Consider the following 16,835-nt stretch of genomic DNA (forward strand, 5'->3'; position numbering starts at 1 on the left):
TGTTTTAAGAGTTATGTTTTGAGTTAATATCTCTTTATAATTAAAAACACTCTTTGAAAGTAAGTTTACGTTTATGTTTACAAGGAGTTTTTACAGGTCGTAGTTCATCTATTCTTTCCAAGTCTGAGGTTGCTGTTGTGAGGTTTCCATTTTTGAGATGGAAACTGAGGTTCTGGGACCTGAAGGAACTGTGATAGAGTGAGCATGGAAATCCAGATTTGGTGCTCTTTCAACTATACCATACGCTACAGTTTACAATTTCCAATCTTTCCATTGTGTAGGAAAGTTGAAGGTCGAGGAACACTGGATTATCATGGGTGACTTTCTAGAAGAAATAAAATTACTTAAAAAAAAGAATCATGGGGCGCCTGGGTGGCTCAGTGGTTTGGGCTGCTGCCTTTGGCTCAGGTCATGATCTCAGGGTCCTGGGATCGAGCCCCGCATCGGGCTCCCTGCTCCGCAGGAAGCCTGCTTCCCTCTCTCTCTCTCTCTGCCTGCCTCTCTGCCTACTTGTGATCTCCGTCTTTCAAATAAATAAATAAAATTAAAAAAAAAAAAAAGAAAAGAAAAGTAAAAAAAGAATCATTATGTTTGTTTCTTAACTCTCAAAAATTACATTTGATTTGGTCTCTACTAATCTTCCTAGGTAGTCTGGACATGTTTGTCTCTAAAAACTGCCCTGCTGAGGTAAAATTGTTTTCTTAAATGACATCGGTTGTAAAGTGCAAAAAAACCTGAAAGCTTTAATGACTTTCAGGATTGCTAAATTTAACTAAGTTTTAGGAACAGAAATTAGGAAAAAATAATGCTGTGCATATTTGTACTACAGCACAATTTTGGTGATGAATGTACACTAAAATTTTTACTGACTTTATAATCTCAGTAATGGAAAGAGAAGAAAGAAAAAAGAAAAAGAGGTAAAGGTCGTTAGACCCTAATGATGATGATTTAGCACTACTTTTAGTTTTGTTTCCACCACTAATTGGATAAATTTAGCCAAGTGATTTTATATTCCCATTTGTAATTCTGGTTATAAAGTTAAAAATAATATGTGAAGGTGGTAGCAAAAGTATAAATGGCAGTATTTTTAGGCAAAGGAAAATGAACTCGAAATAATGCAGAAGATCTTTTGTTGTTAGTCTGCTTTCTATTTTAGGCACAGTGACTTGTGCAGCAAAGAAAATCAGCTGGAAGCAGGAAAATAAAAGTGACAGGCCACTTTTTATTCCTTACCTGCATACATATGGTATGTGAGCCTCTCTATTAGCTTAATAACAGTTCCTGCTTTGATAATTGGAATTCCAGCCTTGGGCTGCATGTTTTCTTCAAATATTATATTCTCTTCAGAGTCAGGCTCTGCAAATCTATAAACATCGGCACTAGGGAGCCTCATCTGCTCCTCCTTCTCTTCCTGCAGCATCGTCACATCAAGCATCCTCTCCAGCGTACTCCGGTATTGTAAAGATATCAAGGCTGCCATCCAATTGTTTTTCTCTTCAGCTGACTTGGCAGAAAATATAACACTATTTTCATCTTTTAAAATTATTTCAAAAGCATGCTTGTACTCACTGGTGTCATCTTTGTCATTAATTTGTACCTTTCTCATGAAAAACTTTTCTTTAAGACGGTATTCTGCATTGCTAGCACCAGGAAGTCTTGGCTGCCCATGATTTGATTTACAGCAAATCATTAAGCCATCAAAGAGAAATATGTGTCTCTCATGTTTGGCTCCTACACGTGTAAGAGTTCCTTCCATTATAAATTCATTGCAACACTGTCCAATGTCTTTTCCCTCCCAACCATCAATATTCTTTTGAATCTCGTTCATTTTCTTGATTGCTAGTTGTTTCCCCTTCATTTGCTGACTATAAAACCGACATGCAGATTCACTGGGATAAAGGAAAAAACATTATTAGTACACAGACGACAGACAATCTAAGAATTCATGTAAATAAAGGACAATGGAAAAGTACATTTTAAAAAGTTGCACTGAGAAGGTTTTCACTAATTCTCCAAATATATTAGTGTTACAAAACTGTACCATTTTAGGAACTAAAGCAACACAGTAGAGACTTTTTTAGTGCTCTAAAAAGAAACAAGGACTACTGACGAAATTCTACTCTATAAACTTAGCTAGGTAATGATTATTTCTACCTTGGCTACTAAATATTTAGAATGACATATATTAAAAAGTAGCCCAATATGGTAAAAAAAATAATTTAAGAGACTTAAAAAATTATTTAGAAATGTTTAAGTGGACAAGACCTAGAGCTAACAAACATGCACATATTATAATTAAGAAAGTGGAAGCAATGTTATCTGAATTAATACCTCAAGTTACATAATCCCTAAAATAAAGGACACTACCAATTTTACTTTGACAGAACGATGATGTTGACATAAATCTACTCAAGACATTTTTCTCTGTCTCTCCTTTAGCTTACCAGTTGACTCTCAGGAGGTCTTGTCTGGGAGTATGCAAGGAAAATGCACAAATATGAAAGGTTTTTCAAACAATAACAAATTCTCTTGGCTTTGATGTCACTTCCTCTGAAAGACCAAGCTTGTCACTAAAACTATTTTCTTCATTGTTTACTTGAGGAGGGAACTGGGATCCCTGAATTTACACCAGAATATTCAGAGTGAAAGGGAAGATTATTAAAAAAGTAAAAATATTCACCTCAATCTTCGTTTTGCAAGACTTTTAGAACATATTTTTTCCATACCACTCTGAACATTAAGCAAAGCTGTTATTGCTTGTTTCAAACATTCCTTGTCTTCTTGATCTTCACTCTTTTCTTCTAACTGCTGCAAAGGCAAAATGACAAATCTGAACCCGCAGGACAGTTTTGGATGAAAAGAACAGGAGCTCATTTTATTCAAGAATGAAAGTAACAGTAATTCAAATCTTTCTGCAACAATAAAATTTTTAAACATGTCATAAAATATATTCTTTCAAAAAAGTGTTTTTTTCTTTAGGTATTATTTTCTGTATTATCATACAACCGAGTGTTCCACATTAAAAAAAAAAAAAAAAAAAGGAAGCAGAAGCAGTGTTAAAAGATGTCACAGCTTGTGACAGCCTGTGATGTGCAGTTTCTCAGAAGCATTTGTCTGAAAACAGATGAGGGGCATAAATTATCCTCTTAACCTGCATAGGATTTGCCCAGTAGTAAGCACACAGAGATGTTTCTTCTCAAGCGTGGAATTTGGTCTTAGGTTTCTGATTCCAGCACTATCATAGCAACAGGATGATTCAAAAGACAAATACACAGAGAAAGATGGAGTATAGTGGAGAGGAACTTAGACACAAAACCTAGAACCAAATTTTGCCTCTACTTCTGTGTGACACTGGGGCAGATTATCTGACTTCTGAGTTTCATTTTTCTCAGCTATCAAATGAGGCTTGTAAAAAGCCTACCTAATGGGGTTCTTATTAAAAATCAAAGCACTTTATAATGTACAGAGTAAGTCTAAGTTATTTTCTTTGTAGTTCTACTACAGGTTTAACGTTTAGTATCATGAACTTTGTCAGCATTCACAGGTTAAGATACATTAGTGAAACTCAAGCACATTTTCTTTTAGTGGCAAATATACTATATATGCTAGACAGAAAGTCTGTACTTAATAAGGACTGGGTCATCAATAAACACCAATTATCAATATAACAGGTGACTATAATTCAAGCAAGTAGTTAACTGAGGTATGAGTTATAATAGATGATAAGAATTCTGTCAACTTCTCAACCTGTTTCTGGCTACCAAAAAGAAAATGTTAATAAATAATATGTATCAGTAGTTTTCATGCAACATTTAAGAACACTTATTCTCTATCATAAAAGAAAAGATGTGAGAAGTAAAACCATAAAATATTCAAAGTAATTTGCAAAGGTTTACTTTTCAATGAGCGTAATTATTATTACTTTAAGGATTTATAGTTGAGATATTCCTTAAAGATCAACAACACATTCATTTTCATTTCAGCTGATAAAGATCAGTTATACAAACATACACATACTGATGACTTGTGAAAAGTAGACATACTTCTTACTCAAAGCCTCAACCATTTTTATAAAAATAATTTGCTTAAAATATCATAAATGCTCAGGTATTCCAGAAGAAGTAAATACCATATTGTGATGTCTATTTAATGCTCAGTTTTATCATCCAAATTTTGGATACTAAAACCTCACCATACTTTCAACAAAAAGGACCATCTGCACTTTGTAGTCTCAATTGTGTTAACTGTGTTTCAAGATAATTTCCCAAAAAGGGGGAAAAATATTTTTTTCTCAAAGGATAAAAAAACTTTTATATATATAAAAAAAATACGAGATATCATTTACTCATTAGTTTTGCTCTTCACTATGGCCAGCTAGATTAAAGGAAGTCAATGGCCAACTGTTCATAAAAAGGAAGCTATTAGGTTTTTACTTAATGGATATTACGGATAGGCTGAAGGCTGGGCTTTGGGCATTCTCTCAAAACACTCTCCATTCCTATCATTCTAGAACTACTTGCATCTCATATGGCAGAATTTCGGGTGACAAAACCTAACCATTAACCTTACTGAGTTTAGGCTTCCAACGCAACAATCTCACACTGAAAGCAATGTTCATTAAGAAAGGACAAAACTGTATGTGGTGTACCAAAAGCACCACTAAAAACTATTTCACTGAGTTCTTTCAGAATGTAATTCCTCCAGAGTCAGTAGAACATAAGGTAAGTTTTTAATCTTAACGAGCTGGCACCAAGAGGTGGCAGAATACTGAATCCTTCATATTTATCCTTTTATTTTTTTATATTAATTCAGGCAAACATACCTAACATCACACAAAAACATGAAAGTAACCAATCCACTGAGACACACATTTGATTTTCTATTCTAAAAATGTTTAAAGCTTTTGGTCATTTATCTACTATTTAACTATAACATTTCACATATAGAATATACCAGTATCTTGAAAGTATTGTTAATACACTTTAAACCCACCCAGCCCAAAGTCTATGTCAAACCCGTAAGACTCTACTAATGGAGTAATTTTTAAATGCAATTTTTACCTTCATAGCATTACCTGAGCATCTAAAACAAATTTCAATGTAATTAATGACCTTTCTCATAAGCACTTTTGCTTAACATCGCTGATATAAAGCAGGCACTGGTGCTGAATAATTGAAGCTAACTGCCATGAAAGCGGTGGCTCGTTGTTGCTACAGAAACAAAGCAGTGGCAAAGAGTTTACCTAATTCACAACATATAAGGGCTTCCTTTTGTTTAAAAAACACAAAACCTTTGAATTCATGTTTTTATTTCTAGAAATTAATTTTTCCAACATGAGATTCTATAAAATGAAGAAACTGCCATGCACTTGATGGTGGTGGCAGGCAAAACCCAAGATTTCTCAGTTCAAGAACCTTTTCAATACATTACCTAAAAAACTGATATAACTTAGAAATGCCTATTAAAAAAATACTTAACAAATAAAACCTATTCCATTCAAATAGGTACATTGCAATGCACAGGATGACAAAATATATAATCAAGAAATATATAATTGTCTAATGTTTGGGACATGGAATAAACATTTGTTTTTATCTTAAATATTGTGTGTGTGCATATATATATGCACACACATATATAAAGAGCTTATCACAGAATGGGAAAACACAAGCAAAGATGGGGACTGTGTTTTGACCACGGAATGATTACCTATATACTCTTTGATAAGATGCTAAGAACAGATTACAAAGTAGAAAATACATGGTCAACTGGTAAATTTAATTTACTAGTCCTGTAAACAAATGTATGGAATACTACCCAAATTATTCCAAAAACCAACGAATTAAGCCAACTGCTCCTGACTCTTTGCTATCTCATAATTTACACAACCCTTTAAAGGCTGAGCACAAGAAAGGCAATAATCCTCAATTATTCTTTTACAGTAGCAGCACAACTAGAAAGTATGGGTGGAAAAAGATGCAATTCATAACTAAAATGAGATTTAGAAATTGCAGACTTCAATTACCCATGCTATTTAAGTTAAAAAGTACACTTCATAATCAGTTCCTTTCCCCTCAAAAGTTGTTTTATCAGTAGGGATTTTATATATACAGATAATTTTTTAAAAATACACAAAATTTCAACCAGTAAGTGATGTTATATTAACAAAATTTGATCTTCTTTTACTTAATCAGCCTAAACCCTCATTTTCCCCCAAGGGAAATGGAATAAATAGTGTAAATTTGTAGTATAAACAGTATAAACTTACAGTACAAATAGTACAGCTTTTCCATTATTGTAAATCATATAATACCTTTATTAAATTAGCCAATATAAAAATGAAATCTTAAAATATAAATTGTAACATGACTTATAATTCACTGTTAGGAAAGAAATGCAAAATTCTCAAAAGTTTTTGAGAAAGTCACATACTTTATTTAGATAATTAAGTATGGTCCCCTGTATATTTAGAGTATTAATAGGACCCGAGTGGGAAAAAAAAAAAAAAAAAAAAAACTCAAAAGGGCATATCTACAGGGGAAAGCCCATCAAGTGCCATTTGGAATGAAATTAGCAAATACTTGCCCTTCACTGTTTCCCCTCCTACTGCTGTAAACATCACAGTCATAACCAATACTGCAGAAAAGCTTCATAAAAATGCAAGAATTTCCAGTAATGGCAATGAAGTTAAGAAGTCTTGAGAGCCCTCCCACAGATAACAATTATATAATCTGGACAAAATGTAAAAATAACTATTTGTAGGCACTGGAAAACATCTAGAAGAAAGCATAAACCAGCAGCAGCAATTACTCTTGAAAAGCTACAACTCCCAAGTGTATACACTTGCAAGATTAAGGCTTTCCCCAACCTCTCAGAGCAACAAACACAGTGGGGAGGAGTGAGAGGAAGAGAGCCTCTACAGGCTAGAGATCAAAGAGCACAGTTTAGGAGGAAATTTAAGGGGGAAATCTGGAAATGAATGAACTGCAGAAGTGTTGACATCCAAAATCTGAAAATAAACTTCTCCAAGTACCTGGCTGATGCACGGGAAGACCCACAGGAGGCAAAAGAGCAGGCAGAGACCAAAGAGGAATCTACTTGTGAAAGTAGAATCTACTCGTGAAAGCTCTAATGGATGAGTTCTGAGGCTCTTTAAGAACTGAGTTTAGTCCCCAAATGTACAAAGCTCAGGTAGCAGAAAGCTGAAGACTTACTGGTTTCAAGTACCAGGGGATAAAGCCTAAAGCTGACAGAGTAGCTGGAAATTAAGGGGGAAATCTCCGGGCATAAGGAAACCACAGAGACTGTGCCCCCAAATCTGAACTAATCCCTGCCCAAACACTTGTCTGACTGCCAAATCATACACATGTAAGGAAGACCCAAGAGAATCAGCTAAAAAAGCTACATATGGAAATCCTAGAAAGTGAAGAGAGATACCAGTTGCTTCATAATACAGAAGAGATCAATTTGAAGCTGAATCCAGGAAAGTTAACTGCATACTAAAGTAAAAAACCAATATTCCAAAAACAAGAAACCCAACAATCCTCCACACAATAGAATCCAGAATTGTTAATGAGCAAACAACAGGGAAATGTGACCCATGTTCAGGGGGAAAAAAGTCAGTTAATAGAAAATGACTCCAAGTGGGCCCAGATGCTGAATTTAAGAAGGGCTTCAAAGTGGCTTTTATGATCATATTCAAAGAATTAAAGGAAAACATGGTCTTACTGAGTGGACAGATAGGGAGTCTGTGGAAACTATAAAACAAAATCCAAATGGAAATTCTATAGTAAGCAAGATAATAACTAATAGTTCAATTGACAGATTAATAAAATACTAATTTGAAGAACAAGGAAGGATAAGATTAAAGAATAATGAACAGTCTTACGGATCTGTGGGACAACACAAAGTAGTTCAACACACACGCAACTGGAGCTCCAGAAGGAAGGGAAGTGAAATAAAAAATGGCAGAAATATGCAAGCATAATGTAAAAGCAAGTTAAAATCTGAAGTGTGGAAAGGAGTCTGAAACTTTAAACAGGATATCAACCCTAGAAAGGGTTAGACATAACACTCATTTATGAAAATAAGATACTTTAAAAAAACCATCTCCCTGTTTTTAGCAGAGAGAAGATTACCAAAATTATAAATGCACCTCACAGTTTAGTTGATTTAAAATTTAAAATTAGAATAGTACAACAGTCAGCTGTTTACTGTTTCTTGTTACAATGGCTACTGAATTACACTATCTTATGTTTAACTTCAGACATTTGATGTCTACAGTGAGATGGAATACCATTTAAGCTCACTGCTCTAAGTCTACGGGTTTTGGATAAGAATTTCCAAATTTAGAAATCTAGTTCAATGGAATGGAAGCTTAAAGAAACCTCCATTAGGCTTATTTTTATGACAGAATCTACGCTAAGTCTTCTCTTATTGCTGGTATTATGTCATCAACTCGTGGCAGTAAAAAAAACAGTGTGGGGACGCGTGGGTGGCTTAGTCTTTAACCATCTGTCTTCGACTCAGGTCATGATCCCACCATCCTAGGATCGAGTCGCACTGGACTCCTTACTCAGCGGGAAGACTGCTTCTCCCTCTGCCACTCCCTCTGCTTGTATTCCTGCTCTTGCTATGTCTGTCAAATAAATAAACAAAATCTTAAAAAAAAAGTCTGAAGCACAGAGCAGTTAAACCAGATGCAAAACATGAAAAAAAAATTAGATAAAAAATGATCTAGTGTAGATGTTTGATACTGTCCAGCTCCCAAACTGGAAAAGCACCAAATCAAAGCCATTAACAAATGTATACAACGGGTTTGTAGTAGGGGTTTGCAGGGCAGCCCTCTTTACAAAGAGCTTTTGGCACACTATGTGAAGGCCACTAGTGGGTGTTCAAAGTGTATGATGTAGCACAATTTATATTTCGCTCTTCCAATTTGTTTTGTGTAGCATTAAAAAAATTTTTTTATTTGACAAAGCACAAAGTCTTTGACAAAGCACAAGCAAGGGGATCAGTAGAAGGAAAGGGAGAAGCAGGTTTTCCACCGAGCAGGGAGCCAGATATGGGGCTCGATCCCAGAACCCTAGGATCATCACCTGAGCTGAAGGCAGACGCTTAACCATCTGAGCTACCCAGATGCCCCTTCTTCAGCACATTTTTTTTTTTAAAGATTTTATTTATTTATTTGACAGAGAGAGATCACAAGTAGGCAGAGAGGCAGGCAGAGAGAGAGGGGGAAGCAGGCTCCCCGCTGAGCAGAGAGCCTGATGCAGGGCTCAATCCCAGGACCCTGACATCATGACCTGAGCCGAAGGCAGAGGCTTTAACCCACTGAGCCACCCAGGTGCCCTAAATGTTAAGTTTTTAAAAATTTCTTTTTAAATATTTTATTTTAATCTCTATACCCAACATGGGGCTCAAATTTATAATCCCAAGATCAAGAGTCACATGCTCTATCAACTGAGCCAGCAAGATACTCCAAATTTTAAATTTTAATACAGAGAAAGAATCTAACCACATGAGTCTCCAGATTAAAGTTGTTAGTGTTCTTATTTTCTAAAATAAAGCTTGTGACCAAGATAAACACTGCAATGTTATAATGAAATAACATCAACTACAATACTTACTATTCTGTTGGTCCTCAATTTAATCTTACTTAAAAACACATGGTTGTTATGATGTGTTAAAATTAAACCCGGACATGTTTTCTCTGAATTATTTTGCTAATCTTGTACTTTTTATTACCAATAAAACCTAAGAAAGGTATAGAGATTTTAAGTGTTAAATTTTCTATTTTTTCATTTAAGACAAAGCATACATGATAACTCCAAACCCAATTATATACACTTAGTCTAATTCAGATGATTATGTTAGTAATTTTGAATTCCTGTCCATTTTTACCTGGCTATAGCCCATCCTGCCACAAGTCTGTTGGCTTTTCACTAGATTTTTGTGACTAAAATTAATTGTAAGTCTATGATCAGTATGAAATTATACTTAAATTGGGTTAATAAAAACAATATATGTATATATTGGTTTAAGAAAGACATTATATACTGGAAAGTCAGAAAACCAAAAATGAATATAATTCTATAGCATACCAAAAACTAATTGTAATGGGTTGAACTATATTCAAGTTCTAACCTCTGGTACCTGCGAATGTGATCTTATTTGAAAACTGGGTCTTTGCAGATATAATCAGGTTGAGATAAGGTCAGACTGGATTAGGGTGGGCCCTACACCTGTTGACTCGGCATCTGCTGCGTAGGAGAAAGGAGGAGACTTGGATACAGAGATAAAAGAAGAACAGAGAGCTGCGGGAAAAGCCATGTGAAGAGGAGGGAAGGAATGAAGCAATGGCATCAAGAGCTACCGAGGACTGCTAGGATTCACCAGAAGCTAAGAGACAGGATTCTGCTCTAAAGTCTTTAAAGGGACTGTGGCTCTGCTGACTCCCTAATTTTGGATTTCTAGTATCCAAAACCATGAAAGTACAAATTTTTGTTGTTTTTAAGCCATGCAGTCTGTAGTACTTTGCTCTGGAAACCCTAGGAAATGAAGATACTAATGTACGTATAATGGTATAGATCTGAGCCCAGTTTTTTTTTTAACTGAGGGGAACTTACTTTTCCTTAGATTATATGGTCAACATATTTACACAGTCCCAAGTAACAGCTCTAAATTTGTTTAATAAAGCAAATCAAACTTCACATAAAAAAAAGTATTATTTTTCAGTTTCAGTAGTATTCAAGTCTTAATTACTTAACTAAACTTTTACTTTCTGAATTTATAAAGTTTAAAGAATTCTAAATTTCCAGGGCACCTGGGTGGTTCAGTCTGTTAAGCGTCCGACTGTTGATTTTGGCTCAGATCGTGATCTTAGGGTCATGGGATTGAGCCCTGCAACAGGCTCTGTGCTCAGCAGGGAGTTGCTAGAGATTCTCTCCTTCTTCTCTTTATTTTTTTAAAAGATGTATTTATTTTACAGAGAGTGCACATGAGCAAGCATAGGGCAGGGGAGAGGGGAAGAGTGAGAGAGTGTAAGAAACTTTAGCAGACTGTGCTGAGCATGGAGTCTGATGAGGGGCTTGATCTCAACACCATGAAATCACAACCCGAGCCAAAACCAAGAGTTGGATGCTGAACCAACTGTGCCACACAGGGGTCCCAGATTCTCTCCTTCTCCGTCTATTCCTTACCCCTGCTCATGAGCTCAACTTCTAATAAATAAATAAATAAATAAATAAATAAATAAATAAATCTTATTGAAAAATTCTAAGTTTCCAAAATTAGTTTAATTATATACAATTTATAGTTAAGCTTCTTCGAAAATGTAAGACATTTATAGGAATTCTAAGAAAATTATTATTTTTGCCATTTTTTTTTAACAAGTATTTATTGTCTAAGTGCCAGACACTACTAGGCATGAAAATTCAAAGCTACTCAGGGCTCACATCCACTCTGTGTGGAGCACAGTCTAAAACAAGGTGGACAAAAACGGGACAAGTTCTATGAGGCAGTATGATGAGAGGGAACTCAGTAAAAGGATCAGCCTAGGGAACCAAGGGAAACTTGACAAAGAAACCAAGATTTGAACAAACTCTTTGACAAGTAGGAATTTCTCAGATGAAAGGGGATGGCAGAAATAGAAGAAAAAGTCCAGGAAACAGGAACAAAAGCAAAGTGGAATTCTGAACAGGTCTGATATATCGAAGGCTGCTAAAAATTTTCTTATGGGTAAAGCACAAGGTGGGAAAGACTAGGTATTGAGACGAGCTAGAAAGAGGCTAAAGAATTTAGACTTTGGGGAAAGCTGATAGGGAACCAACTGCACTTTTTAAAAATTTTATTTTATTTTATTTATTTATTTGACAGAGAGAGATCACAAGTAGGCCGAGAGGCAGGCAGAGAGAGAGGAAGGGAAGCAGGCTCCCTGCTGAGCAGAGCCCGACGCGGAACTCGATCCCAGGACCTCGGGATCATGACCTGAGCCGAAGGCAGCAGAGGCTTAACCCACTGGCCACCCAGGCGCCCCACAACTGCACTTTTAAAACTAAAGGTTCCATGAGGCATAAAGGCCATATAGGAAGCCACTACAGTAGTCCCTGCAAGACATGCAGGGAGGAGGGGGGCATGGGGTGAGGCTGGACTAAGGCAGTGTTAGTGAAATATAGGGAACAAAGTAACTTCCAGAAATGTATTATGTTTTAAAGATTTACTTTAAATCTTTAAAGTAAATTTACTTTAAATCTTTAAAGTAAAGTAAAGTATGAGTGAGCACACATACAAAGATAGAGTAGGGGGAGAGAGAAAGGGAGAGAGACTCCCAAGCGGACTTTACACTGGGTGTAGAGCCTGACACCAGGCCAATCTCACGACCGTGAGATCACGATCTGAACCAAAACCATAAGTTGGATGCTTAACTGACTGCGCCACCCAGATGCCCCAGAAATGTATTGTTTTAAAAGGGTTTTATGCCTGCAACTCCACCAAAACAAAACAAAACAAAAACAAAAACCGACTAGAACTGGTAAATGAATTCAGTAAGGTCTCAGGATACACAATTAATATACAGAAATCTGTTACATTTTTATATGCTAGCAATGAAGTAGCAGAAAGACAATGTAAGAAAACAATTCAATTTACAATTGCACCAAAAATAACAAAGTACCTAGAAATAAATTAAACCTAGGAGGTGAAAGATCTGTACTCCAAAAACTATAAAACACTGATAAAAGAAACTCAGAGGACACAAACAAATGGAAAGACATAAATATTCCACACTCATGGATTAGAAAAATCAATACTGTTAAAATGTCCATACTACCCAAAGCAATCTACAGATTTAACATAATCCCTATCAAAACACTAACATTTTTTTATGGAACTAGACAAATAATACTAAAATTTGTATGAAACTACACAAGACACTGAATAGCCAAAGCAATCTTGAGATAGAACAACAAAGCTGGATGTATCAAAATCCCCATTATAAAGCTATAGTAATCAAAACAGTATGGCACTGGCACAAAAACAGACACATAGATCGAAAGAACTAAATAGAGACCCCAGAAATAAACCCCATCTTTATGGTCATTTAATCTGCAACAAAGAAAGCAAGACTATGCAATGGGTAAAAGACATTCTCTTCAACAAGTGGTGCTGGGAACACTGGACAGTTACATACAAAAGAATGAAACTGGACCACTTTCTTGTACCATACAGAAAAATAAACTCCAAATGGATGAAAGACCTAAATGTGTGACTTGAAACCATAAAACTCCTAGAAGAAAACAGGCATTCATTTCTTTGATATTGGCTATAGGAACATTTTTCTAGACATATCTCCTCAGGCAAGGAAAATAAGCAAAATTAAACTTTGGGTCTATACCAAAATAAAAAGCTTTTGCAAAGTGAAGAAAAACAAACAAGAAAAATAAGAAGGCTCCCTATTGCATGGGAGATAATTGCAAATGATAGATCCAATAAGAGGTCACTATCCATGATATATAATAAACAAACTTAGGGACCCCTGGGTGGCTCTGTCAGTTAAGCATCTGCCTTTGGCTCAAGTCATGACCCCAGGGTCTTGGAATCGAGTCCTGAATTGGGCTCCTTGCTCAGTGGGGAACCTTTTTCTCCCTCTGCCTCTGCCTACTACCCCCCCCCTTGTGCTCTCTCTTTCTGACAAATAAATAAATAAAATCTTTTAAAAAAACAAAAATAAAAACAAAAAACCCTATATACAACTCAATGCCAAAACCCACAAGTAATCCAATTAAAAAATGGGTAGAGGACATGAACAGACATTTCTCCAAAGACAACATACAGATGTCCAACAGAGCACACGAAAAGATGCTCAACATCACTAATCATCAGGGAAACACAAATCAAAACTACAATGAGATATCACCTTCTACTTAATCAAAGTGGCTAAAATAAAAAACACAAGAAATAACAAGTGCTGGTGAGGATGTGGAGAAAAAGGAACCCTCGTGTGCTGTTGGTGAGAATGTAAATTAGTCAGACACTACGAAAAAACCTCCATACTTGGAGGTTCCTCAAAAAATTAAAAATGTGATCCTGTAATTCCACTACTGGGTATTTACCTAAGGAACATAAAAATTTGAAAAGATATACACACTCCATTTATTAAAGCATTATTTACAATAGCCAAATTATGGAAGCAGCCCAAGTATCTACCAATAGATGAATAAAGAAGATGTGGTGTACACATACAATGAAATATTATCCGTTCATAAAAAAGAACGAGATTTTGCCATTTGTAACAATATGGATGGACCTGCAATGTAATGCTAGATGAAATAAGTCAATGAGAGAAAGACCAATACCACATGATTTCACTCATATGTGGAATTTAAGAAAAAAACAAATGAACAACAAAGAAAAAAAGAGGACAAACAAAAAAACAAATTTAAATACAGAGAACAAACTGATGGTTGCCAGAGGGAAGGGAGGTGATAATCCCCTGAAGTAGTTTAAGGATTAAGAGTACACCTATCTCGAGGAGCACTAAGTAATGTACAGAATCACTGAATCATTATAATATACACCCGAAACTAATACAACACTGTGTGTTAATTATACTTCAACAAACATAAAACAAAATATAGAAGGGTTTCATGGTTCATCTAATTTGGGAAACTCTAGAAAACCATTAGATTGCTTCACTGCACAATTTTACAAAGTCCAAATATTCTAACATATTTTGAAAATTTCTAGGAGTATATAATTAAGGATGTAGTCTTTCTCCAACATATCTGACCACTGCACATCCCTCCCCACAACTTTTTATTTAGAATATCTCATGGGACTAGCATCTCAAAGAATATTCCTTGAAAATACTGCTCAATGAAAATATTTAATTAAGCAACACACCAACAAATATAAATTGAAAATAAGTACAAATAATACATTAGTACTGACGGGATGCAGAATAAAAAGGAGGGATCACAGTCCATGGGATTAACTAGGCAAGGTTTCCCACTCAATATACTGCAATTCTGCAGTGGAACCTTAGGCAGTAAGATGAACTAGGGATACATATGCTTAAACCAATAGAAATCTTTTAAATTCCTGAATGATGTCTTAATTTAAAAACTCAATTATCACAACTTAACAAGTTAAAACATTTTTAATTGCCTGTACTTGGGGGAGTAAATAATTACTTATATTATTAAGATGATTAGATTTTACAGCCTTTTCAACCTTCATCAGAGCTTCTTGTTCTTATTTATAAATTAAAAAATGCTTCTGGGTTTCGTCTGGCTTTTAATGCTTCAGAATTTCATTACAGTCTCAGGTTAAAATCCCATTATCACATAAACTATTACGAACAAGGATTCTATGTAACAAACTTGTTTGCAAATATCCTGTTAGGACTATGGTTTGTCATAATGAATTCTTTGTAAAGAATGGTTTTGTATAACAAATGCTTCCTCTTGATTATCCTCTTAAAATAATCATTCTATATTACCAAAGACCTTAAATGGTATGTTGTTTTCAGTCTAGAATGGAGAGTTAAGAGCTCTGTAATTCTGCTTGGTGATTAAATCCTTTACCTCCCTTGGTCCTTCCCTAGTTCAAACATTCCTACTTGAGAATCTAAGGTCCAAATTACTACAATGTAAAAAGAGTGGGACATCATTCACTGATTCATTATAGAGAGCCCATTTCAGCATGTACTTCTGCAAACTGTAAATATAATTTCTACTAATAAATTTTCCGTAACAAAATCATAATATTAAATAGAATTTTTCTTTAATGAAGAAAACATTCTTTTAAAAGCTAAAGAAATAATAATATTAACCCATGTCTTATTTTGTCTCTTTGGGGCTAGTCCATTAAGGGTAAACAGAGTATCTCTATTATTTCATCCCTTATTGTAAATTTTTGAAAAAAAACCCTGATGTTTTTTAGGACATATTATCCATAGTCCAAAGAAGATATCATTAGATGTTTACATAAGAAATTTAAAAGTAAATGACTTTTTTTTCTTTTAAGATTTTATTTATTTGACAGACAAGAGACACAGCAAGAGAGGGAACACAAGCAAGGGGAGTGGGAGAAGGAGAAGCAGGCTTCCCACTGAAAAGGGAGCCCAACACAGGGCTCGATCCCAGGACCCTGGGATCATGACCTGAGCCAAAGGCGAGTGCTTACGACTGAGCCACCCAGACACCAGAAAAGTAAATCACTTTAAGTTATACCAATGAATTATAACTTATACAGGCTAAGTGTCCCTTTTTCCTTAATTTCAGTGTGTAAAAGGAAGAGGGGGAAAAAACTCAAAATCCTTTCCTTTCAGACAGTGCTTCTTAAATTGTATATTTTGAACTGTGACTGAATAAGGAATTTTTACTGGGATTATACACAATTCACTGTTTCTAAGGTAATGTGAAGCTGTTGTATAGAGATAGTTCTAAACTTGAGAGATGAAAACTAGGTGATTAATGGTCTCCATTACTTTGGTCTTCTCTCTACATTGGGTCCCTTCGCTAAGTGCCTGAATCAATCTGCTGAGGTCCGAAAATGGAGATATGGATGCAGAAACCCAAGACTGTTTCTAAACAACTGGCTACGTAAGCAAAAGGGCACAAGATAAAAATATCTGATAATTGCTCAAAAAATCACTAGTAAAACTAGAGAAAATATGGTACTCTTTTGCAGACTCCTTTACATTTTATTCTTAACTAGAAAAAACAATTAGATATAGATTAATGTTCTCGGGTGCTAACATAATAACGCACAACTAAATTGGTAAAAAGAAGCTGTATCACATCTGAATGTTTTCTAAATAGCAGTAAGAGTTT

At 35.3% G+C, this 16,835-nt stretch overlaps 1 protein-coding gene across 2 annotated transcripts in view; it reads right to left on the reverse strand.

Moving 5' to 3' along the window:
- The window catches only part of SOS1 (SOS Ras/Rac guanine nucleotide exchange factor 1), a 144,507-nt gene that overhangs the window by 41,798 nt on the left and 85,874 nt on the right, over positions 1 to 16,835 (reverse strand). For both annotated transcript variants that reach the window (XM_082745687.1, XM_082745686.1), the window contains exons 9-10: positions 2,681 to 2,808; positions 1,234 to 1,889 (exon numbers count right to left, since the gene is read on the reverse strand). In XM_082745687.1, the coding sequence (XP_082601813.1) occupies positions 1,234 to 1,889; positions 2,681 to 2,808 (784 nt within the window). The remainder of the gene's footprint in view (positions 1 to 1,233; positions 1,890 to 2,680; positions 2,809 to 16,835) is intronic.

This window comes from Mustela nivalis (assembly GCF_964662115.1).
Source record: "Mustela nivalis genome assembly, chromosome: 8".
Classification (NCBI taxonomy): domain Eukaryota; kingdom Metazoa; phylum Chordata; class Mammalia; order Carnivora; family Mustelidae; genus Mustela; species Mustela nivalis.